Below are 20,354 nucleotides of genomic sequence, written 5' to 3'. Positions count from 1 at the left end.
CACAGATAGAGGCAGAGACCTAGGCAGAGGGAGAAGCAGGCTCCCTGCAGGGAGCCTGATGTGGGTCTCGATCTCTGGAACTGGGATCATGCCCTGAGCCGAAGGTGACACTCAACCGCTGAGCTATCCAGGGGTCCCTGAAGTTGACTTTTATCACAAAACTTTTTAAAAGCCTTCTGGGGAGATAATTTGACCTTTCCCTTCAGTCCTACTTGCAATGTAGATGCAATGCTCTTGGTATTGAGAAAAATATACTAATTTGCTAAAGCTGCTGTTTTTGAGGTTTCCATTACTGCTCAAAGCATTATTCATTGATACAGAATTTGGAACTTGTAGTATTCCCCAGAGGACATCTGTAGACATTTTTTATTGTCACAACTGGATGGGATGCTACTGACATCTAAATGGGTAGAGGCCAGGAATTCTACTAAAATCCTACATGGCTAAGACAGCTCCCTACAACAAAGAGTTATCTGATTCAAAAAGATTAGGATTGAGAAACCCCATTATAGTAGAACACTGCTGGTGACCCTGCTTATACAGTGGAAAAGCATTCATTCAGTCATGTGTAGTCCACTGCACTGCAGACCACATGCTGACTAAAGCTATAACATTAGAGGAAATTACAGGAAAGACTCAGAATTTTGGTATTTGCTCTTCTTATTGCCTTCAGCAGAGTCCTATGAGAGAACGATTAGAGATTTAAGAATATACATCTTTCCTAAGTGGGTATTATCTGCCTGGGGTTATATGAGAACCCTATATTTTAGATTGGACTGAATTTACTGTGCTCTAGGTGCACTTAACAGAGATTTTGGACTTAAGTAAACTAAAGTGGTAACTGCTGGATTAGTTGACTAAAGACTGTTTAATAGAAGATGGAAAGAATCTTATATCTGCTTCTGCATCAATCTATTGGGATATAATAGATATGTATATGTAATAATAGCTTGACTTCAATGAAGCTGACATTTCAGAAATTGCTTGAAGTAATGTAGACTAGAGGAAAAAAATCCAAAGACATAGGTGGGGAAGCCAGCTATAAGTTCATTTTTCAGACAGTGTTTCCAGAGATGTTTAGTGGTTAGCATCTGCTATGAGTTTTGAAATTAGAAGACATCACAGCAGTGTGAAATTGCTTGGAACTCAAGTATGTGATCAGGATTAATGAGATGAAACAAAATTCTGAAAAGCCGTCTAGAAAAATCCAAACTTGTTTCTCTTCTAGAGAGAGAATATCTACAACATTTATTTTATTTTATTTTTTTAACATTTATTTTAGTCCTAGAAGCAAAGAGCAAACATAAGCCAAATTCCAAAATATAACTGACATTTTGAAATTGAGAAATTTCTACTAGAGCTTTACTCTCCAAACTTTATTGTGCATCCCTATGACTGGAAATGACTGGAGAACAAGCCCCTTCTAACCCTAAAAAGTTCTTAGAGAGGTATCAGATTTCTTCACTGAGAACCTTCCTCTCAGGCTCTATCCATTTCTGGAGAGTGGAAGGAACTAGAAATGACAGAGAATTGGTGCAGGCTTAACTCATCACAGGTGAGAAACCCCTAAGGACAGTATTGTTTCAGGCCCTACTATGAAAGAGAGGAGGAAAATATACTCCTGTCCACCTCTAAATGGGGGAGAAACAGCGTGGCCCTTCCATAATGTCTCCTCTAAGGAGGAAACATCTACTCACTTAGGGAATTCTGCATGCTTAATCTGTAGAAACACTAGTGTGTAGAACATTGGTGTTATTGGGGTATAGAGTAATGCACTAGCTACTCTTAGAAAAGATGTATGCTTAGCTATGAAAGAGCTACAAAGTCAGATGGAGGCATCCTAGAGGCCTCAGATGTGGAGGGAATTTACAAATTCCCTAGAATATCAGGGTTCAGCTTCTTCCTGGCTCTCTTTCAATTTTTTAAGTAGCAATAAGGAATGTTAAGTATCACCTGTTCTCTAAAGTGGTGTCACAACAGGATCATCAGGAGGTATGGTGGTTTGGGGGCACAGAGATTTTATACATCAAAACTAGAAATCACATCACTGTTTTTTATTTCCTACAGTTTACAAAAGGAAATAACTTGAACTGAAATGATTACCCCTTCCCAAAAATACATATATCTTGATATTTGACCATATTGTCCTCTCTTCCCCAAAACCTGTCCAAGTCCTACTTCAAGGCTCAATTCAATGCTATTCCCTTTGAGGCTATGATCTCTTTCAAAATCAATCCCTCCCTTGGCTCTCTGAATTTCATGTTGGGTATAAAATACTGCATTTTGCCAGTCACCCACATCTGCCTTGACATTTTCAAGGTCTACTCTTACTCTCTTATCTCCCTTCTAAAATCCAAAGTTTCTACTTAGTTGTCTTCCTTATGTTTATATAGTGCTTATTAGGACATGTCAAAGCTCACGACTTCCCTCACTTAATCTTCCCAACTGGGAGGTTCTACAAGCATGGTTTTTTGTTTGTTTGTTTGTTTTCCATTTCACAAATGAAGAGACTTAAGACTCACTGGATACATAACTTGTCCAAGATAACAAATTCTATGCAGTTAAGTAGAGAGCTCAGGTCTGTCATACTTACAAGGCTGGAAAGAAATCTAGTCTATGTTTGAGGTGCTTTTAGAAGAACTTGGATTTCAAATCTGAGATCCAACAAACCCAGAAACTGAAAGATTACAACCAACAGTGTCAAGTTTATTCTTTCCAAGACCAAAATGGTGCTTCCAGACAATCAAAGTCATGGAAATTGGCTCAGAAAGAGGTCTCTGGAATGAAAGGCAGATCTTGGCTTCTATCGTCCTGTGGCCCCATTCCCCCACCTGTAAAATAAGATGGTGGCTAGACTAACGAGTCTAAGGATCCTTCGTGCAGTCCGTGAGTCCTCGCTCACAACTATGGTGGCTGGGACTTGTGTGTCGGACGGCCTAGAAATGCTCTTTCCAGTTTGCAAATTTGCAGCAGGAAGGGCCAGAGGCAGAGCTGGAGACCGGGTGAGAGGGTTGGGGTCCCAACGACAGGCCCAGAGCGGGGATTTCGCCAAACGGAGTACAGGGGGTATGGTACCTGCTCTCCTAAAACTCCTAGGGTAGAAGCCCCGGGAAGGAAGCGTGGCAAGTCGGGAGGGTACTAGGTGTGGAGGCGGACGCCAGCGTTCCAACCCAGCAGGGTCGCTGATGCACTGAGATCAGCGGAAGGTCCCCACCGCTCTCTGGGCTGGTCTCACCTAAGTCACTAATGAAGGTCAATACAAGCACCAACAACGGGCGGAGGCAGCCCCAGACAGCAGCTCCCCACTGCAGGGGGAACGGGGCACACACAGCAACACAGCCCACCCCCGCCCAGCTGCTGCGCCACCAGCAGGGGCTTGGGAAGATTTGTGAACTAGAGATGCGCCGGGAGCAATGCCCTCGTGGTCTTCGGGCCTTGCAGCAACTTCCAGTTCTGTTCAGGAAGCTCGGAGGCCTGCTGGTCTCGTTGGTCTCCACGCCTGACATGGGCTTCCAGGCAGCAGGACTGTGAGGGTCCCTGAGGCCCCCCACGTCTAACTCCAAGAAGTGCTTCTGTGTGCAAACCATTCTTCCAGGTGAAGAGCACCTGGGTGACTCCTGCCACCCAGATACTAGACCAGTGCGTTTAGATTATGTTGTCCGCATACTTTTGCAGTTTTTATCTGCACCTCGGCACTCCATCGGGGCCTTTCCTTGGCCAGATGTCCAGTGCTTAACTCTAGGAACAATAACCACATCCATTGGCCAAAGTATCAGTCCCCGGGCTGTGTCTTCATTAGTACGATGGCGATGCCCCTTGCTTACTCCAGTCGGTGAAAACGCCCTGGCATCACATACAGTACAACCAGGGAAGCCTCAGGAAAGCCTCAGGATTTCCCAGGCCCCTGTGTGTAGGGTCTTGTCTGTAGGTTGGCCCCGCCAGCGATCATAGCCTGTGAAGCACTTTTCAGATGACGGGAACGGTCTCTGGAGTTGGGCGTGTAACTCAAGGTCACCAGACGCTGCAGCGGCAGGGCCGGGGGCGCGGGCAGCGGCGGGGCCGGGGGCGCCGGGGCGGCGCCGGCGGGGAGGCCCGGAGAGGCACGTGCGCAGCGGGCGAGCTCACGGCGGACTCCGCCCCCTGCTACTGCGCGGCGCCCGCCGGGAGCCGGGCGGGGGCGGGGTGGAGGCGGCGGTCCCGGCGCCCGCAGGGAAGCGCGCACCGCCCTTCGCCGCAGAGACTTCCGGGATCCTGGAGGGGCCGGAAGTGGGCCCTGCTCGCGCTTCCGGCCCGGCTCGCGCTTCCGGCCCAGCCATTGTGCTGGCGTCTGCGGGCTCCGACTGCGTTCCGCGCCCAGGGCGCGAGGCGACTGTACCCCGGTGAGCGGGCCGGGAGTGGGAGGGAGGGGCCGCCGGGCCGGGGCCGCCCGGGGACGCTCCACAGCCGCCTCTCCGTCGCGTGCCCGGCCCCGGTGCCTGGCCGGGAGCCTGCACCTGCCGGTACAGCGGGGAGAAGGCACACGTGGCCAGGTGAGCGGCGCCGCAGAAGCCCTGGTTTAACGCAAAGTGTAGACGGATTTTTTCCCCACCTTGCCCTGAGAGACAATACGAAGCCTCAGAAGGGGGTCAGACAGAGCCTTGAGATTTCAAACGTGTGAAGTGCCCCTCGGAGACCCGAAAGTGCAGGTGATGAGATTAGCCGCTGAGCATTCAGAACTGTTAGGAAGTAGGAAGATGATCAAACTTTCTACAGGTGTGGGATCTCAGCGCACGATGAACAGTCATTTTAAAGTTTTGTTTTGTTTTGTTCTGTTTTACAGAAGTTGAAACCTAGAGAGAAGTAGCTTACCAAGGTTACTGAAATGCACGGCGACTAGCATAGATGCCCCAGCTACCGCTAAGGTGCTGATGCTCAGAGTTCAGTATGTGAACTGGAAGAAAGTTTTCTCCCACTTCGGTGTCAGCCAAATGAACCACAGTCATTCGTTTACCGAATGTGTACCTCTGTGTGCCCTGTACACGCACTTACAAAAAAAGATGGGGAATCAGGCCTGCACCTTGAGTCCTTCTACGAAACGGAGATGCAGTGTGAACCACTGTTCTAGTCTGAGAACTGTTCTAGTAGAGTTTGGATGGAAAAGGTACTGTGGGCTCGCTGAGGCAATAACTGCAGGGAGCGGGAGAGATCAGGAAGGTTTTCTGTGGGAGGTGGTTGAGTAGAAAAAGGTCTGGCATTTATTTACTCCATCGGGTTCCTTTCCTTCAGCGGCTGTCTACCACGAGGGTGTGAGTGGTACGTTCTGCATAAACTAGTTAAAACAACGATGTTTTAGTGAGAAGTACAGAGAGGGAGGATACCAGCTTTCTTCCTACATGGGGCAATCAGGGAAAGCAAACATTCAGGAGAAAATGGTATTCGTTTTGGGTCTTGACGGGTGAGTAGAAGCTTGTCAGAAATTGAAAAAGAAATATCCAAACAGGGCTAGAGTATGAGTGGCTTTCAGCTGTGTCTCCAGAGCTTTAGTCCCAGACTCGGTTGTGCATCTCTGTCACAATGGAGAAGAGTAGAAGAGCTTTCAGCATTAACTTCCATCATAGGTGTACTTGTAAATTAAATATAGGTACTGTTTACCAAATTTTCAATACCCTTTATAAAACATAAACTAAATATGAGTTAAGTAACAATTTCATGTGTTCTTATATACCCTTTGGATCATCTTGCATATTGCTCATTTGGAGATCATTGCAGCCTCTCTGGCCTGGGTACCTGGGGAGAGTGGTAAGGTATGTGTCTAGAATAGAGCCCAAGGCCAAGTGGTAAAGGGCCATGAATGCTAGGTATAGACATTTAGGTTTTATCATTTTGGGTTATGGAAGACACTGAAGGTTTAAGGAGGGACATCCCTTAGAGAGATGCTTAGAGACTGCCCTGATTGTGCCTCATTTTTTCCCCCTGGAGCTTTGTTTTTTTTTTGATTTTGGGTTTTTTAAAAGATTTATTTCTTCGAGAATCAGCAAGGGTGTGCACACATGTGAGTCGGGGGAGGGGCAGTGGGAGAGATAAACGATCCTAAGCAGACTATGCTAATTGCCAAGCCCCACGTGGGGCTCACCTCATGACCCTGACATCATGATCTGAGTGGAAACCAAGAGTCAGATGCTTAACTGACTGAGCCACCCAGCCATTACTGGAGCTTTGGTTTTTAACTGTGGATGGTCAGTCATTAGTCTAGGACTCCACACTCTGGGATTCTAATTTCTGTCTTGATATTTCTGTAGGTGACACCCCCCCATCGCCCTGTGCCCCCAACTCTGAAAACAGTTCCTGAGACCTGAAGTACAAAGCATCATTTTAATTGGACAAACTGCAGCTGAAACAAGTTTCCCTTTGAGGTCCCAATGGCCACCCAAGGCAAGGGAACTTTAGGCCTCATCCCTAGGGGTGCTGTTTTCCAGAAACAGGAGGGGCGCCAGACCATGAAGCAAGAGCCAGGGAGCCAGACCTGGGGTCAGGGCTGTAGTCTCCAAAAGAACCACCCACCTGTCTGTGAAATTTTCCGGCTGCACTTTAGACAGTTATGTTACCATGAGATGTCTGGGCCACAGGAGGCACTGAGCCGGCTCCGGGAGCTTTGCCGCTGGTGGCTGATGCCAGAGGTACACACCAAGGAACAGATCCTGGAGCTGCTCGTGCTGGAGCAGTTCCTGAGCATCCTACCTGGAGAGTTACGGACCTGGGTGCAGCTACATCACCCTGAAAGTGGTGAAGAGGCTGTGGCTGTTGTGGAGGATTTTCAGAGACACCTCAGTGGACCAAGAGAGGTGAGCAGAGGAGTCTAGAATGCCATCTGGAACCATTCTCTAGTGCTTGGATTAGCCTGAGACTAGTCATTCTCCATTCCCTAGGCTCTAGGCTGGTTTGCCCTTAGGATTCCTGAGCCAGTTCCATGGGTAGAGAGGAAATAGTTTTGTGCTTCAGGCCATAAACAAAAATACAGATCCCAAACAAGCTCTGTGCATCCTGTTGTGAAATACTGTGTCATGAGCCTCCCTTCAACCTGGAGATCTACACCTGCTGAAATGCATGGCGCGGCATGCGCCAGCAGATGGAAGATCTACATACTGGTTAGAATGAGTAGAAAAAGTGTGGAGTGTGGTAGGGAGAAGATCTACATACTGGTTAGAATGAGTAGAAAAAGTGCGGAGTGTGGTAGGGAGAAGTAGATTTCTGGGTATGTTGATAACATGGGCCTTCATTTGGAAAGTTCTCATTACTTCCTCGGACTTCGCAGAGTCTGTTATTTCTCTTCCTGCATTTTAGGTTCTTTTTAAGAGGGGACATTTCAGGGCCTCATAATCATTTGTTTCTTTTCTAACTCAACTGGGGTCTCTCTCTCTCTTTCTCTCTTTTCTTTAATCTTAATTTTAGTTTACCCTATTTCATAGAGTTTTCTCAAATTTAAAGCCAAGGTAATTCAAATTAGAGGAAAAGTTGGAAAGTCAGCAATATGATAACGGGGAAATCTGGCTTCTAGGACCACAGGGCTAACTAGTTCTATGGCCAGATGTATCAGTCAGGGATTAGCCAAAGAAGCAAAACCTGTAGGAAATTATATGTTATATATTTATATTTGTGTATATATTTATATTGTTACTACAGAGTGGGTTATGTGGTTATGAGAGCTGGTGGTGCAGCTCTGTAGAGCAGGCCATCAGGAAAGGTCAACCAGAATGCAGGCACAGGCTGAAGGTGCTGTCAACGTGCAGAATTACTTTTTCGTGAAACTTTCAGCTCTGATTTCAACGTTTTATAACTGATTGAGTCAGGCTTATCCAGATGATCTAGGATAATCTTTATTTAGAGTAAACTAAATATGGATTTTGATCACTTGTACAAAATGCGTTCATAACACCCAGATTAGTGCTAAATGACCATCACACGTGGATAAGTCATTTCTATCTGATGAGTCTAAAATTGCTTTCTTGTAATTAACCAAGCAGAGTGGATTAGGGTCCCCTCTTCTTTTACTCCTTTGAGCTTTACCAGGGAAAACTAGTATATTACATTTCCCAAGTACCCAGCATATCATTTTATCCATAGCAACACAGTTAAAATATTTATGCCTAGGGAATCAGTTCCAGTTGATTGGAGTCTGAGGGCTACTCCTTTTTCCAAGAGTACCAGCCTATTTGGCATTAAATCCATTGTCAACCATTATTTCTTCATATACAAAAGTAAATGCAGGAATAAATCAGCCATCACCAGGGTCTAGAGATCGATTAGGTTTAACAAGTAGCTGAAGAAATTGTTTTGAGTGCCGTTTACTGAGGAGGGTGGAAGAAAAATTTCTTTGTTTTCCACCTTTGTTTGCTTTAGCTGAAGAGAATGCCCCCTCCATTAAAACTTAATCTTTTGTCCAGGGAGCCTCAGAAACAGGTGACTAAGTCACAGACTTAAGAAAGTGACGAATAATTGACAGAGCAGCTGAACACTTGGCTCCTGCTTAGGAGTAGGGTCTTGGGACTTCCATTTCTTATTCTGCCATTATTGCGAGCTTAAGTTTTCTGATGTGGAAGACATGAGATGGGACTGAGCACAGGCATGGAAAATGTATTTATGGCTAAATGAATAAACAATCTTTTACGTGGCAGTTTGCCGGAGATTAGGGAGTATCACTGCAGATCAGAGTCATTCCGCTCAGCCGGAGTGAGGCTGGAAAGGACTGTAGAGTAATCCCTGCTGGGCTGCAGAATCATGCAATGTGTATAAAATGCTTTTATATTCTGTATCTTATTTCAGCTTCTAGCAGGGCTGAAATATGGCTTACAGAATATGCAGAGTAATCATACCTCCATTTGACAAGTGACACAAGCGCAGAGAGGTTGATTCATCTAAGATGGCAGAATTAGTGAATGTTCTCTCTGTCCCTGAGCTCTAACTGAATTACGGTTTTTGTTGATTCCTACCAAGTATAGGAATCAGAATTTTCCAGCTCCCTAGGTTCTATGCCACTAGTTATCCCCTACTATCTTGCTGTGGAATGCCATATAGGAATGAAAATTGGAATGGGGTTTTCTTGCCTACAAAGAAAAGAAAGGCAGCCCTGGTGGCTCAGCGGTTTAGCACCACCTTCAGCCTGGGGTATGATCCTGGAGACCCCGGATTGAGTCCCATGTCAGGCTCCCTGCATGGAGCCTGCTTCTCCTGCTTGTGTCTCTGCCTCTGTGTGTGTGTGTGTCTCTCATGAATAAATAAATAAAATCTTAAAAAAAAAAAAAAAAAAGCCTAGGAGTCTGAGTCCTAGGTAATGAACAGAACTGAACCAGCATTTAATTGTTGGTGAATTTCAAGTTTGTATTATCATGATGTAGTTAAGGTCTACCTTCCAGTACCCACAGCAGCTGTATTTAAGAGCTGTAACTCCCATTTATAGAAACTGTCCAGTGGAGACTCCAGGGAGACTTCTGGTTCTAGGACTATGCTGGAGAGATAGACAGTAAAGAAGAGAATCTCCTCACATCTCAGCAGATGTAATCCAATGGGGCAAATCCATTAGGGTTTGGGAAGAACTTCCTTTCATTTTATGCTGTATTATGTATGTGCCAGTGCAAGCAAATAAGCCGATAAACGTGATTCATTTAGATGGTATTTTAGGTTTTCAGCTCCGAATGCTGGTGAAAAAGTAACTATGAGATTGTGAGGAGCTAGTTTGATGACAACAAGCAGGGATTAGAAATGCCTGTGCTCTGAGGTATTCTCAAGGTCTCTGAAGATTGGTGTTACCTGATTTTAATTGACTTTTTTATATATGTTATTTTGGAGGGATAGTACATATTGAAAACTGGATTTGCAGATAACTCTAAAACCTAGTAGTAAGTATCAAGAGGGTAAAAAATTATCAAGAGAAAATCAGCGAATATTAACTGAACACCAGCATTGGGCCAAGCATTGTTCTAGGAGTGAGTGATCAAGACAAAGGTCTTACCCTCAGAAAAGTTTATATTTTCACTGGGGAGAGAAATAGACAATAAAGGTATAAATAGATAATTTAAGGGTTAAAACATATAGAATATGTAATCAGGTAATTTGAGAGCGAGACTACCCTTGCTTCGTCAGCGTGGTTAGTTAGGAATGGCTTCTCTGAAGAGGAAACACATTCACTGAGAAAAATTAGAAAAGCTCTCTTGAGGTTTGTCAGCCACTATTCTGGGTTCTTGTGCTTTCAGCCTCAGTAGTATCATATGTGCATGTATAGGTACGTATACCTTTCATTTATTTCCTACGTACTTCTGATTGGTCTGTTCTATAGGCTAAGGTCACAGGGAGTGCATAGAATGCTCTCTTGGCTCCTTTTTCTAGATTGTTCTCCATAAGTAAATTTGTGTCTAAAGAATTGACAAAATGGAAATGGTTATATAATCTGGTCTTCAGGTTCCTACCAAGAGGTTCAACAGAGGGATAGCAAGCAAGATTGCAAGCTATAGATTCTGCTTTGACTGTTTTTTCCCTAGTAGGCTATACTGGTGGGGCTAGGACATTGGCTGTTCTTTTCCCTGGCTTCTTTTTGGGGGTGTTTTTTTTTTTTAGAGGTTTTGGGTTCCAAACCTTGAAGGATACTCTTTTGAATCCAATTGTGATTCCTATCTTTAGGATTCAGCTCCTGCACAGGAACAGGAAATGCATTTGGAGGAGACAACAGCCCTGGGTACAACAGAAGAATCTCTTCCTACTTCACCCTTCAGTGAGGGTTCAGCCTCTAGAGCCCGCCTGGAGCCTCCTCATGACCCAGGGTCACATCTCTTCCCCAGTGGGCACTCTGGTACTCAACTCCCCAGCTCTGGCCTCAAGTCTTTTATTCTCCTCAAGTCACCTTTCCTTTATCTCCTCCCTATGACCTACCCTTTTGCAATCCCTCATTGCCCTGCCCTCTGTCTTCCGTTCCTGGTGACTTTGTCTGTTCCTTTTGCTTATTCTCTAATCATTCATGTATTTAGCAAATTTTTGTCAAACACATGTCATGGATAAGGCACTTTGGGGACCAGAGATATATTGTACACAGTCACTGCTTTCAAAGAGCTTATTATCTGGTTCACAGAGAGTCACTGATACCTGCAAGAGGCGTCATTGTAAGATACAGTGAGCGATATCTGTCCCCAGGTATCAGATGCCATGAAAATGATGTCCAATATGGACACTGTAAACATTATTATGGGCTGGTTAGCTACTCTCTGGGTAGCAGAGACTTCATGGATGAGGTAGCATGACAGTGAAAAATTGGGGAGCAAATTGAAGCGGGGTGGGGAGAACTGGTAGGCACCAGGGCAGAGGATACAAACACTCTCAGGGTTCCTTGGAACCCACTAAGGTGGATGAGGAGGAAGTATTTTGGGAAGTGCAGGGTCTGCTTCTACAGGCCTTTGTGGTTAAAGCTAGGAAAATTTTGCTGGAGAGGGGCTCATGTGTTAGAAACAATATTTTGGGAGAATTGATGTGACTCATGGGACCACTGTGGATTGAATGATGAGACAAGAGGCTGGGAGCCTCAGTAAGAAGGTAGTGTGCCAAAACAGATGTGAGGTCATCATTGCTTGAGCAATGCTGAATGGAATAGAAATGGACAGACGTGAAACATGTTGTGGAGAAAGAATCCATGGAACAATGAAGAGGATTGAAAATTACAGAGTTTGGCCAATATTTGGATTCAGGAAGGGAAAGTGGCAAGAATATCCATATTTGACTCTGAATTTCAGGTGATGAGGGACACCCAAATAAGATGTCCAGTAGGTAGCTGGAAGCCTGTAATAGGGGTCTAGAAGAGAGCTAGGAACTGGGAAGGCAGGCAGCATTAGGGCATTGCGAGTCAGTGAGATCTGTGACAGAGCAAAAAGGGATGCTGTGAGGCCTGAGTGCCTGCAATGTCCATAATGAGAAGGAAGGGAACGAAATCAGTAATGAGGGGCCAGAAATGTGAGGGGCACGTCAGGCTGGCCTGAGACCAGGGAAGCCACGGGGAGAGAAAGTGGGCAGAAGTATAGCTTCCTTCAGCGTTTGAAGTGAGGGAGGGCTGGGAGAAATGGCCATTTCTGTTTGACCAGGGACCCTCTGCACCCTGAGAATAACACCTGCATGGAAAATTCACAGCACACTCAGAATAACGCCTGTATGGAAGAGGGATGAGAGGCAGTGTGTGGAGCTGCCTGGGTTCTCCTGAACCCACTCACTGGGACACAGACCCTATTGGAGCCGAGGCAGGGCTTGTTCTCACAGCTCTCTTTCCTCCCTCAGGTCCGTGTGCTTCACAGGTGCCTGCTCTTTCCCCGGCTGGGAAGTCAGGAGACCAAGCAGCAGCAGCTGTGCTTCAGATGGTCAGGCCCCAGGTGAGCTGGACTCTGTCTTCCATGAGTTCCCAAGTCTGTGGCCTGGGCATAGCTAGCGCTCATCTTCAGGGCTCTGGCCAATTCTGAGACTACTCCTGCGGTTTCCCTACCTAATGACTTCCTCTGGAATTAGGTCCTGCCTGCTGAGTTCATGGACTCTCTCTGGGCTTGGACTTGTCCTTTTAGATATGTCATCCCAGCTTCTGTTCCCCTATCAACCCTTTACCCACCAGGCCACCACCCTGGGCTCTTGATACCCTGATGTGTCTGTCTTCAGGCTGGGAATATAATATCCCTGAGCGATAGAAGCTTGTCATTCCAGGTGTCTGCAGCGTACGAGTTCCTGTCTGTGGACTATACTGAGAGGAAGTGGAAAGGTCCGGCAGTCGGTCAGAGAGCCGTGTACCGGAGCATCATGCCGGGAAATTATTGCAGCGTGGCCTCATTGGGTAATGATTTCTGTTCCCCAGTAGTGTAGTCTGCATTCCTTTCTTTACATTTTCTTTGCTACATTCTTTTTTGTTTGTTTGCTTGTTAAACTTTTATTGTGAAAAGTTGCCAACATGAGACAGAGCGGAGAGGATAGTGTAATGAGCCTCTCTGTGCCATCTGAGGCTTAGCCTTAAGTTATCAGCATTGTCTTTACTTCATTATTAATTGGCCTAAGGTGGTTTATTTAGAAGTTGTAGTTGTAAGGAATAGGGAGCCGCCCACATTATTATTGTAAGTACTGAGCTGTGTTACTTCCAGTAAGGCTGAAGGAATGGAAACCCTGATCAAACAAAACCCACCAGCTAGAGCATCCTTTGGGGAACAGGGCCCTCAGCAGCAACAGCACATAATTTTTATGCCAGGGAATGTCAGGCAGTTGCTCCCTGCGTATCTCTTTTGTCCTCCCACTGCTACTCATTTTCTTCACTCTGAATCTTTTGTCCCCTCATAGCTGCTGCATTATTAGACTTTCCGCTGCCACAGTTTCGGCATGCAGTGGCTCCTGATGGCTGGGCTTCTCTCCATGCCTCATTTCAGCTTAGATCTCCTACTTGTTTTAGTTTTCTTTCTTTTGCCCTATTTCCAGCTCAGAATTTACTTAGAGAGGGACTCTAAGGGTGGTTCAGCCACCAAGTGTCATCTCTGTTTGGGCAGAACTTTGCTCCTGGCCGCAGCAGAGGCTGAGGTGTAACATATTAGAGAAGCTACACTTGGGCCTCGTGCCCTGGTCTAGTCAGTCGTGGTATTGACTGACTGGTATTGAGACCAGTTACTTGACACAAAGCAAGGACAGCTTCCTGGAAGGGAGTGTTTTCAGGATAGGTTCTCTGGTTGGCAGGTCTAGGACAGTAGCCAACATGGCAGAGGGTGGTGGGCTCAGGAGTCAGACAGGCAGTGATACCTGTGACTTTCTGTGTGCTGAAATGCCACAATGGCTTGCGATTAAAGGATACGATTAAAAGGAACCAACAGTTTTGTGTTTAGACGTGACTGATCGCTTGCTTCTTCCACCATTTCCAAATTCTAAAGGAAATATTTAGCTGTTCAGTTTTCTATGATTCCACATTATCAAGATACCAAAGACATGTTTTGATTCATATTTCAAATTATCGATCCCTTTCTTAATTTTTATAGGAATGCAGTCCTTGCAGTATGACTTCTACCAGTCCATTGCTCCAGAGACTAGAGGATCCCCCCTTTAGAGCTCTGCTGTCCCTTCCAGTTCTTTCCCCCAGCATTTCTGAGCCTGTGTCTTCTCTGAATCTTGTCACCTGAATCTTCTCACGTGTGAGAATCACTTCTTTGGATACGTTTTTTTCCCTAAATGTGTTTGCCCATACTGTTTGTCATCTTTGATTTGAGGTATTTGCCACTCCTCTCTCCTCAATATTTTTACTGGGAACCATGGAAACTTACAGCAACTTGTTGGAAAGGACGTTATGTAGTTCATCATTTTACTAAGTGACTCCTGTGAGGTCACACCACCTTTACAGTCTGCTCTCTTGCCTTCTGGTTGTCTTTTTAACTGGATAATTAACTAGAACAATTAATGGGCTGTGTCCTGACAGCCCTTCTTCCACCCTCCCCTACTGACCATCTTTCCCCTCTTCATCTTTCTGTCCATGAAGAGAAACTTGAGCTATTTCCCATTTTTCTCCTGTTCAAAATGTGTCATCTCCTGATGTGTCCCCTGATGTGAAGGTTTTTTTCAGGTACGTAGACTCCTGATGACTCTGTTTCCTCAGTAGGACCAGAAATGTGTAAAAGTTGTTTTCTTCTTCTCTTTTGGCCGCAGGTGACACTAGGATGCGGTGTTCAGAGTTGCCTGTGAAGCTGGCAGTTTCTAAGGGACCAGAGTCATCTGATGGGACGTCAAGAGGGCTCTGTGCAGTGGTTTCTGGAGAACCAGGGGCAGGAGCTGCCTGTGAAGATACTTCAGAAAAGCTGGAAGGGCAACCCTCAGATGAAGAAGGGAGCAGACTGGAAAATGCTTTCTTCAAAATAACACGTGAGGACAAAGATAAATCCACAAAAGGTGGATGTGATGAATATAAAGAACGTGGGAAGCATCCACACCTGTCCCCTAGTGCTGCAGCACATCAAAGAGTACTGAAGGGACAGAAATTATATCAATGTGATGAATGTGGTAAAGCTTTCAGTCGGAGTTCACACCTCATTGGGCATCAGAGAATCCACACAGGAGAGAAACCCTATGCATGTAGTGAATGTGGTAAGACCTTCAGGCAGACCTCTCAGCTCATTGTTCATCTCAGAACCCACACGGGGGAAAAGCCCTATGAGTGCAGAGAGTGTGGAAATACTTACCGACATAGCTCCCATCTTATTCAACACCAGAGACTCCATAATGGTGAGAAACCATATAAATGTAATGAATGTGCAAAAGCTTTCACTCAGAGTTCCCAACTGATTGACCATCAGAGAACCCATACTGGGGAGAAACCTTATGAATGCAGTGAGTGTGGCGAGGCCTTCATTCGGAGTAAAAATCTTGTCCGTCATCAGGTACTTCACACTGGTAAAAAACCTTACAGGTGTAGTGAGTGTGGGAAAGCTTTCTGTTCTAATAGAAATCTTATTGACCATCAGAGGATCCACACTGGGGAGAAACCTTATGAGTGTAATGAATGTGGCAAGGCCTTCAGTCGGAGTAAATGTCTTATTCGACATCAGAGCCTCCACACTGGGGAAAAACCATACAAATGTAGTGAGTGTGGGAAAGCTTTTAATCAGAATTCTCAACTTGTTGACCATGAGCGAATTCATACTGGAGAAAAACCTTTTGAATGTAATGAGTGTGGTAAGGCATTCAGTCTGAGTAAATGTCTTATTCGACATCAGAGACTTCACACAGGTGAAAAGCCATATAAATGCAAGGAGTGTGGAAAATCCTTCAACCAAAACTCACACCTCATTATCCACCAGAGAATCCACACTGGTGAGAAGCCGTATGAATGTAATGCATGTGGGAAGGTCTTCAGTTATAGCTCTAGCCTCATGGTACATCAGAGAACCCATACTGGGGAGAAACCGTATAAATGTAGTGATTGTGGGAAAGCCTTCAGTGACAGCTCACAACTCATTGTGCATCAGAGAGTTCACACTGGAGAGAAGCCCTATGAATGTATTGAGTGTGGGAAAGCTTTCAGTCAGCGTTCCACTTTTAATCACCACCAGCGAACTCACACTGGAGAGAAGCACTCAGGTCTGGCTCGCTCAGTTTCTTAAGATGTAATTTTCCAAGGGACTTTGAGTTAAGCTTTTTTTATAAGAAGGATGTATACTGTGATCTCTTAAAACTGCTCATCAGAATGTACCAATCTTTACATGCTTTCTAGTGAGCCATGAAGGTGGGAGGGTGGGAATCCTCATGTGTAATTGTTTCCACTGTTAGGGAAGTAAACATTACACATTTCATGTACTGGAAGTTTTTTTAAATTATTTTGCCCCACTCTCCCCCCCCCCCCCCATCATCTTTTAATTAGTGAAAAATCTAACCTATTGCTGGTTGTGCATCCCATCATCAGATTGTGTGCTTTCAAGGACAGAAATTATGTTTCTTATTCTCCTCCATCCCCTCTGTTTTATCACTTACACAAGTCATATTGCAAGATGGATTCTTTCCTTTTTCTTGGCTGAGGCCCTCCCCTATATAGTTTTTGCACTTCCATTCTAATCCAGACCATCCTCATTTGTGTTCCCTACCTTAAAAAAAAACTTGTTTTTCTTTTTGCTAATGTTTCTTAGATTCTTCCAGATCCCTCTCATCTCTGAAAGACCATCTTGACATGCTTCTTCATTCCTGTTAAACTTCTGTTCATTTGATCTCAGTCCCTCCAATTAGTTGTTGCTACAGTGTGCAACTATTATCAAATTACCTTGTCAGTTATTCTGAACTTAACGTGTATGTGTGTATTTTCATATCAACCTGTCGTAGGCTTTTTCAGGTTAGTTATGGTATCTGTTCCCTTAGTACATAGATAATAATTTTCATATAGTAGTTGTTTAATAAATAAATTTTTAAAACTCTGGTCTCCAGTTGGACCATCCTTAAATGGGTTTGATATCCCCTTCCCTACCCTAGTCAGACTAGACTAGAGGCTTCTAAAGACAGAAGTGGTGTCTCATCATAGGATATCACAGAGAGGGTCCTCGTTGATATCTTCTACGTGTATTCTTAGACATCTCACAACTGGTACTTCATTGTTAGTTTTTGATTAATACTCTATTGTGTTTAGGAAGTTTCCTTCTATTCCTGTTTTTATTTGTTTGTTTATTTATTTATTTATTATTTTTTACGTAGGCTCCATGCATATATGGGGCTTGAACTCATGACCTCAGGAATGAGAATGACATGCTTTACTGAGTGAGCCAACCAGACACCCCTCTATTCCTGTTTTTAGAAAAAGCAAGATAATACAGTAGTTAAGAACACTGACTTTGTGCCTAGTACCCTAATTCAAATCTTGGCTCCAACCACTTTTCTAGTTGTATGGCCCTGGGCAAGTTATTTAGCTTCCTTGTGTGTTAGTTCTTCCATCTGTAAAGTAAAGCTATGCCTGTTAGGATAAAATTAGTACCTAAGTGTTAGGTATTTAGAACAGTACTTGGCCCATAGTACCCACTATAGCAATTATCATTATACTTACAGTTGACAAGTTCTAATTAAGTTTTTTTAAAAAATCTTGATATAATTTTATGGGTCACGTCCTTTATTTTTTGTAATTCATAATTTTTTGAGAAGTTTCCAGGTAATTGAAATTTCCTAGAAGTCCTGGAATAAAATCCATTTGTGTGTGGTGATTTTTTTTTTTTTTTAAAGTGGAGAACTAGATTGAATTTACTAAGGTTTTGCTGGCTTTCCAAAATGTATTTAGAGAGTGTATTTCTCTTTTATTTTCTGAAAGAGTTTGTATAACTTGGGAATTACTCATTAAAGGCTAAAAATAGTGGCTAGATCCTTTTTTGCGTGGGAGGGAATTGGGTCAGATGTAGCTTTAGCAACACTTTGATTTATTCAATGGTTATACTCTTTAGGTTTCTCCCTCTGTGTAAATTTTGGTAATATATATCCAGAAATCATTTTTATTGGATTGTTAAACATTGGCATGAAGGACTCAACTTTATTTTTTAAACATCAGACTGAATTTATACCTCGGAGATAGTTCAAGTGGTCAAATATGATGGTAAAGGTAGTAGGAGCTGGACATTTACTCTCTTAGCTCTTATGGACAGAAAAAAAAATATTCCACAGCTATACTCTATATCCCTAATCCTAATTATTCAGCTTTTAAATCTAGTAAGAAAGGTCAAGAGATTATGGGTACTAAAATGTTACTGAGTATTATTCTATGTTGGGAGACATTTCTGTCAAGGCATTGACCTCCTGGAGTACCACAAAGGATACATTCAGGAAAACCTCTAGATGTTAGGGACAAATTGTGAGTAACCACAAGTAGCTTTTGCTTCATGGGGAAAAAAAAATAACCTGACCCTAATATCAGGACATGTTCTAGCCTGGTAGGACCTTGTGGAAGCACTTGTCCTAGCTGTGCAAAGGGGAAATGTCATGTCAAACTGGCTCCAAGTAACTAGTGGTGCAAGTATTTGACTTAGGATAGGAAAATGTAGGTATTCCTTATGGAACCACAGCAATCTTCCCACTAATGTATGCACAGCACCAAGTAGGATGAGGTATAGACCTGCTTTTAAGGCATCCGAATGCTTTATATGAAACCACACATTATAAAGAATGGGGGAGAGGTAAAGGTGTACTTTACCAGCCCTGTCCCAAGCAAGAAGATATATATAGCATATCTTTATCCATTCATTTATCAATGAACACAGGTTGCTTCCATATCTTGGCTATTGTAAATAATGCTACAATAAACATAGGGGTACATATATCACCTGAAGTATCTTTTGATCCTTTCTAATAATCTTAGAGACATGTCCTCAAAATACATTGTGAATTCCCAGAGGAAAAGCATTGCATTACCGCCATTTTGACCAACAAGGTAAGACCTGAATAATTGGATATTGACTTCATTTACCCAAATATGAGTTGGAATTTCTTTGGTTTTCAGATGTCATGATAAAGATGGAAATTGTTGAATATTTAGGTAATTGTGACCCTCATAATATCCTGATTGTTTCATTTTGGATTGGATGAATAGATTTTTGTCAGAAAAAAAAAATATGCTTGTAGATAAAGGCAACAAGTTGAATAAGGGACACTGGAATTTTATTTTTAAAATGGGTCCAAGTGCATCTTATGTTTTCTAAAATTTGAGAACAACTGCTAGAATACTAATGAATAATCATTATTTCCTGGGAGCAAATGTGGAGTTAACAGCTTGAATCAGAATTAATGACCTCTCCCCAAAATAATACAGTAAAATCAAGAATAAGTTGATCGTAACTGTCTTAATGTACACAAATATTTTTCTTAAGAGTTTCCTGATGTAGTGGCCAAAGCGTCATGGACTTCAATTCTACATCCAGCACCAGTGGGTACAAACTTGTGTAAGTCTTATTATTTCTCTGAATCTCTGTTTCTCAGTCTCCTCCTTAAAATGTCCAGTGTTAAAAAAAAAAATGTGGCAGTGTTGTTGTGCTACCTATGTGAGCTAAGAGAAAGCTCCTGGTATGCTCTTATTCCATCTGTCTCTGACATTTCCTCTTGTCTAGTTGGCATCTTTCACTTAATACATTCAAAACAAAACTTGATCCTTCTCCTCAGAACCATTCCTCTTTCAGTCTACTCTCTTTCTAAAAGGCAAACTTTGGTTGCTCAGATCAGTGAATATAGAGTCATCTTTAACCAACAACCAATTAATTAGCAAATCATGTTGCCCATGCCTTCAAAATACAGTTGACCCTTGAATAGCACTGGTTTGAATGGGTCCACTTTTATGTGGTTTTCTTTTTTCTTTCATTAAGTTTTACTGAAAAACTTTTAGAAACTTATGACCACTTGAAAAAACTCACAGAAAAAGAGTATAGCTAAGAAATAGCAAAAAAAAAAAACCATTAATGTAAGAATACAATACAGGTGTACTGGTGCGGAGGTGCTAAAAGTGCCAGCAGCAATGATGGGCAGGCCGGTGTGGGGAGGAGCACTAGGATCCCAGTGACAGGGGAACTCTACCAGAGGAAGACAGGAGAATCTGCACACTTCAGGTGGGGGGCTCCATCTCAGAAGTGCTGGGAGCAGTAGGGAAGGCACAACTGGCATCTGCCTCAGCTGTAACAGGCCTTGTGTTGCAGAGTGTCTCCTCCCTGCCCGATTAGAGGGTAATCCAGGATGGGCCTTAATCCTATATGAATGGAGGCAGGGACTGCAGCTGCTTCTGGAGCTGGCCAGCCAGGAGTTGGGCGTCTTGTGCAGACTCCCTGCCTGGTGAGATGGAGGGGTCAGGGGCAATGGTTTGGGGACCCAGCAGGTAGCTCTGCCTACCTGACACT

At 43.8% G+C, this 20,354-nt stretch overlaps 1 protein-coding gene across 5 annotated transcripts; it reads left to right on the top strand.

Annotated features, from left to right (window-relative positions):
- The first annotated feature begins 4,190 nt into the window (after positions 1-4,190).
- Positions 4,191-16,913, top strand: ZKSCAN7 (zinc finger with KRAB and SCAN domains 7). Of its 5 annotated transcripts, XM_072727410.1 has the most exons (7): positions 4,191-4,379; positions 4,820-5,140; positions 6,279-6,821; positions 10,651-10,819; positions 12,286-12,377; positions 12,700-12,826; positions 14,665-16,913. In XM_072727410.1, exons 3-7 carry the CDS (start codon positions 6,399-6,401, stop codon positions 16,113-16,115), a joined length of 2,262 nt encoding a protein of 753 aa, XP_072583511.1. In that variant the 5' UTR covers positions 4,191-4,379; positions 4,820-5,140; positions 6,279-6,398; the 3' UTR covers positions 16,116-16,913. The 5 variants fall into 5 exon arrangements, with proteins under 5 accessions (XP_072583511.1, XP_072583513.1, XP_025872112.2 ...); XM_072727412.1 differs by lacking the exon at positions 10,651-10,819; XM_026016327.2 differs by having other exon boundaries at positions 4,820-6,821.
- Positions 16,914-20,354: the final 3,441 nt, after the last annotated feature.

This window comes from Vulpes vulpes, chromosome 11, assembly GCF_048418805.1.
Source record: "Vulpes vulpes isolate BD-2025 chromosome 11, VulVul3, whole genome shotgun sequence".
Lineage (NCBI taxonomy): Eukaryota > Metazoa > Chordata > Mammalia > Carnivora > Canidae > Vulpes > Vulpes vulpes.
This window is presented reverse-complemented; position numbering and strand designations above follow the sequence as displayed.

Bases quoted from the DNA above. Each gene is read 5' to 3' on its own strand.
- ZKSCAN7 (XM_072727410.1), top strand. From the start codon at position 6,399: ATGGCCACCCAAGGCAAGGGAACTTTAGGCCTCATCCCTAGGGGTGCT. The intron at 10,820-12,285 runs GTACTCAACTCC...TTCCTCCCTCAG, and splicing joins CTTCCCCAGTGGGCACTCTG to GTCCGTGTGCTTCACAGGTG. The intron at 12,827-14,664 runs GTAATGATTTCT...TTTTGGCCGCAG, and splicing joins TTGCAGCGTGGCCTCATTGG to GTGACACTAGGATGCGGTGT.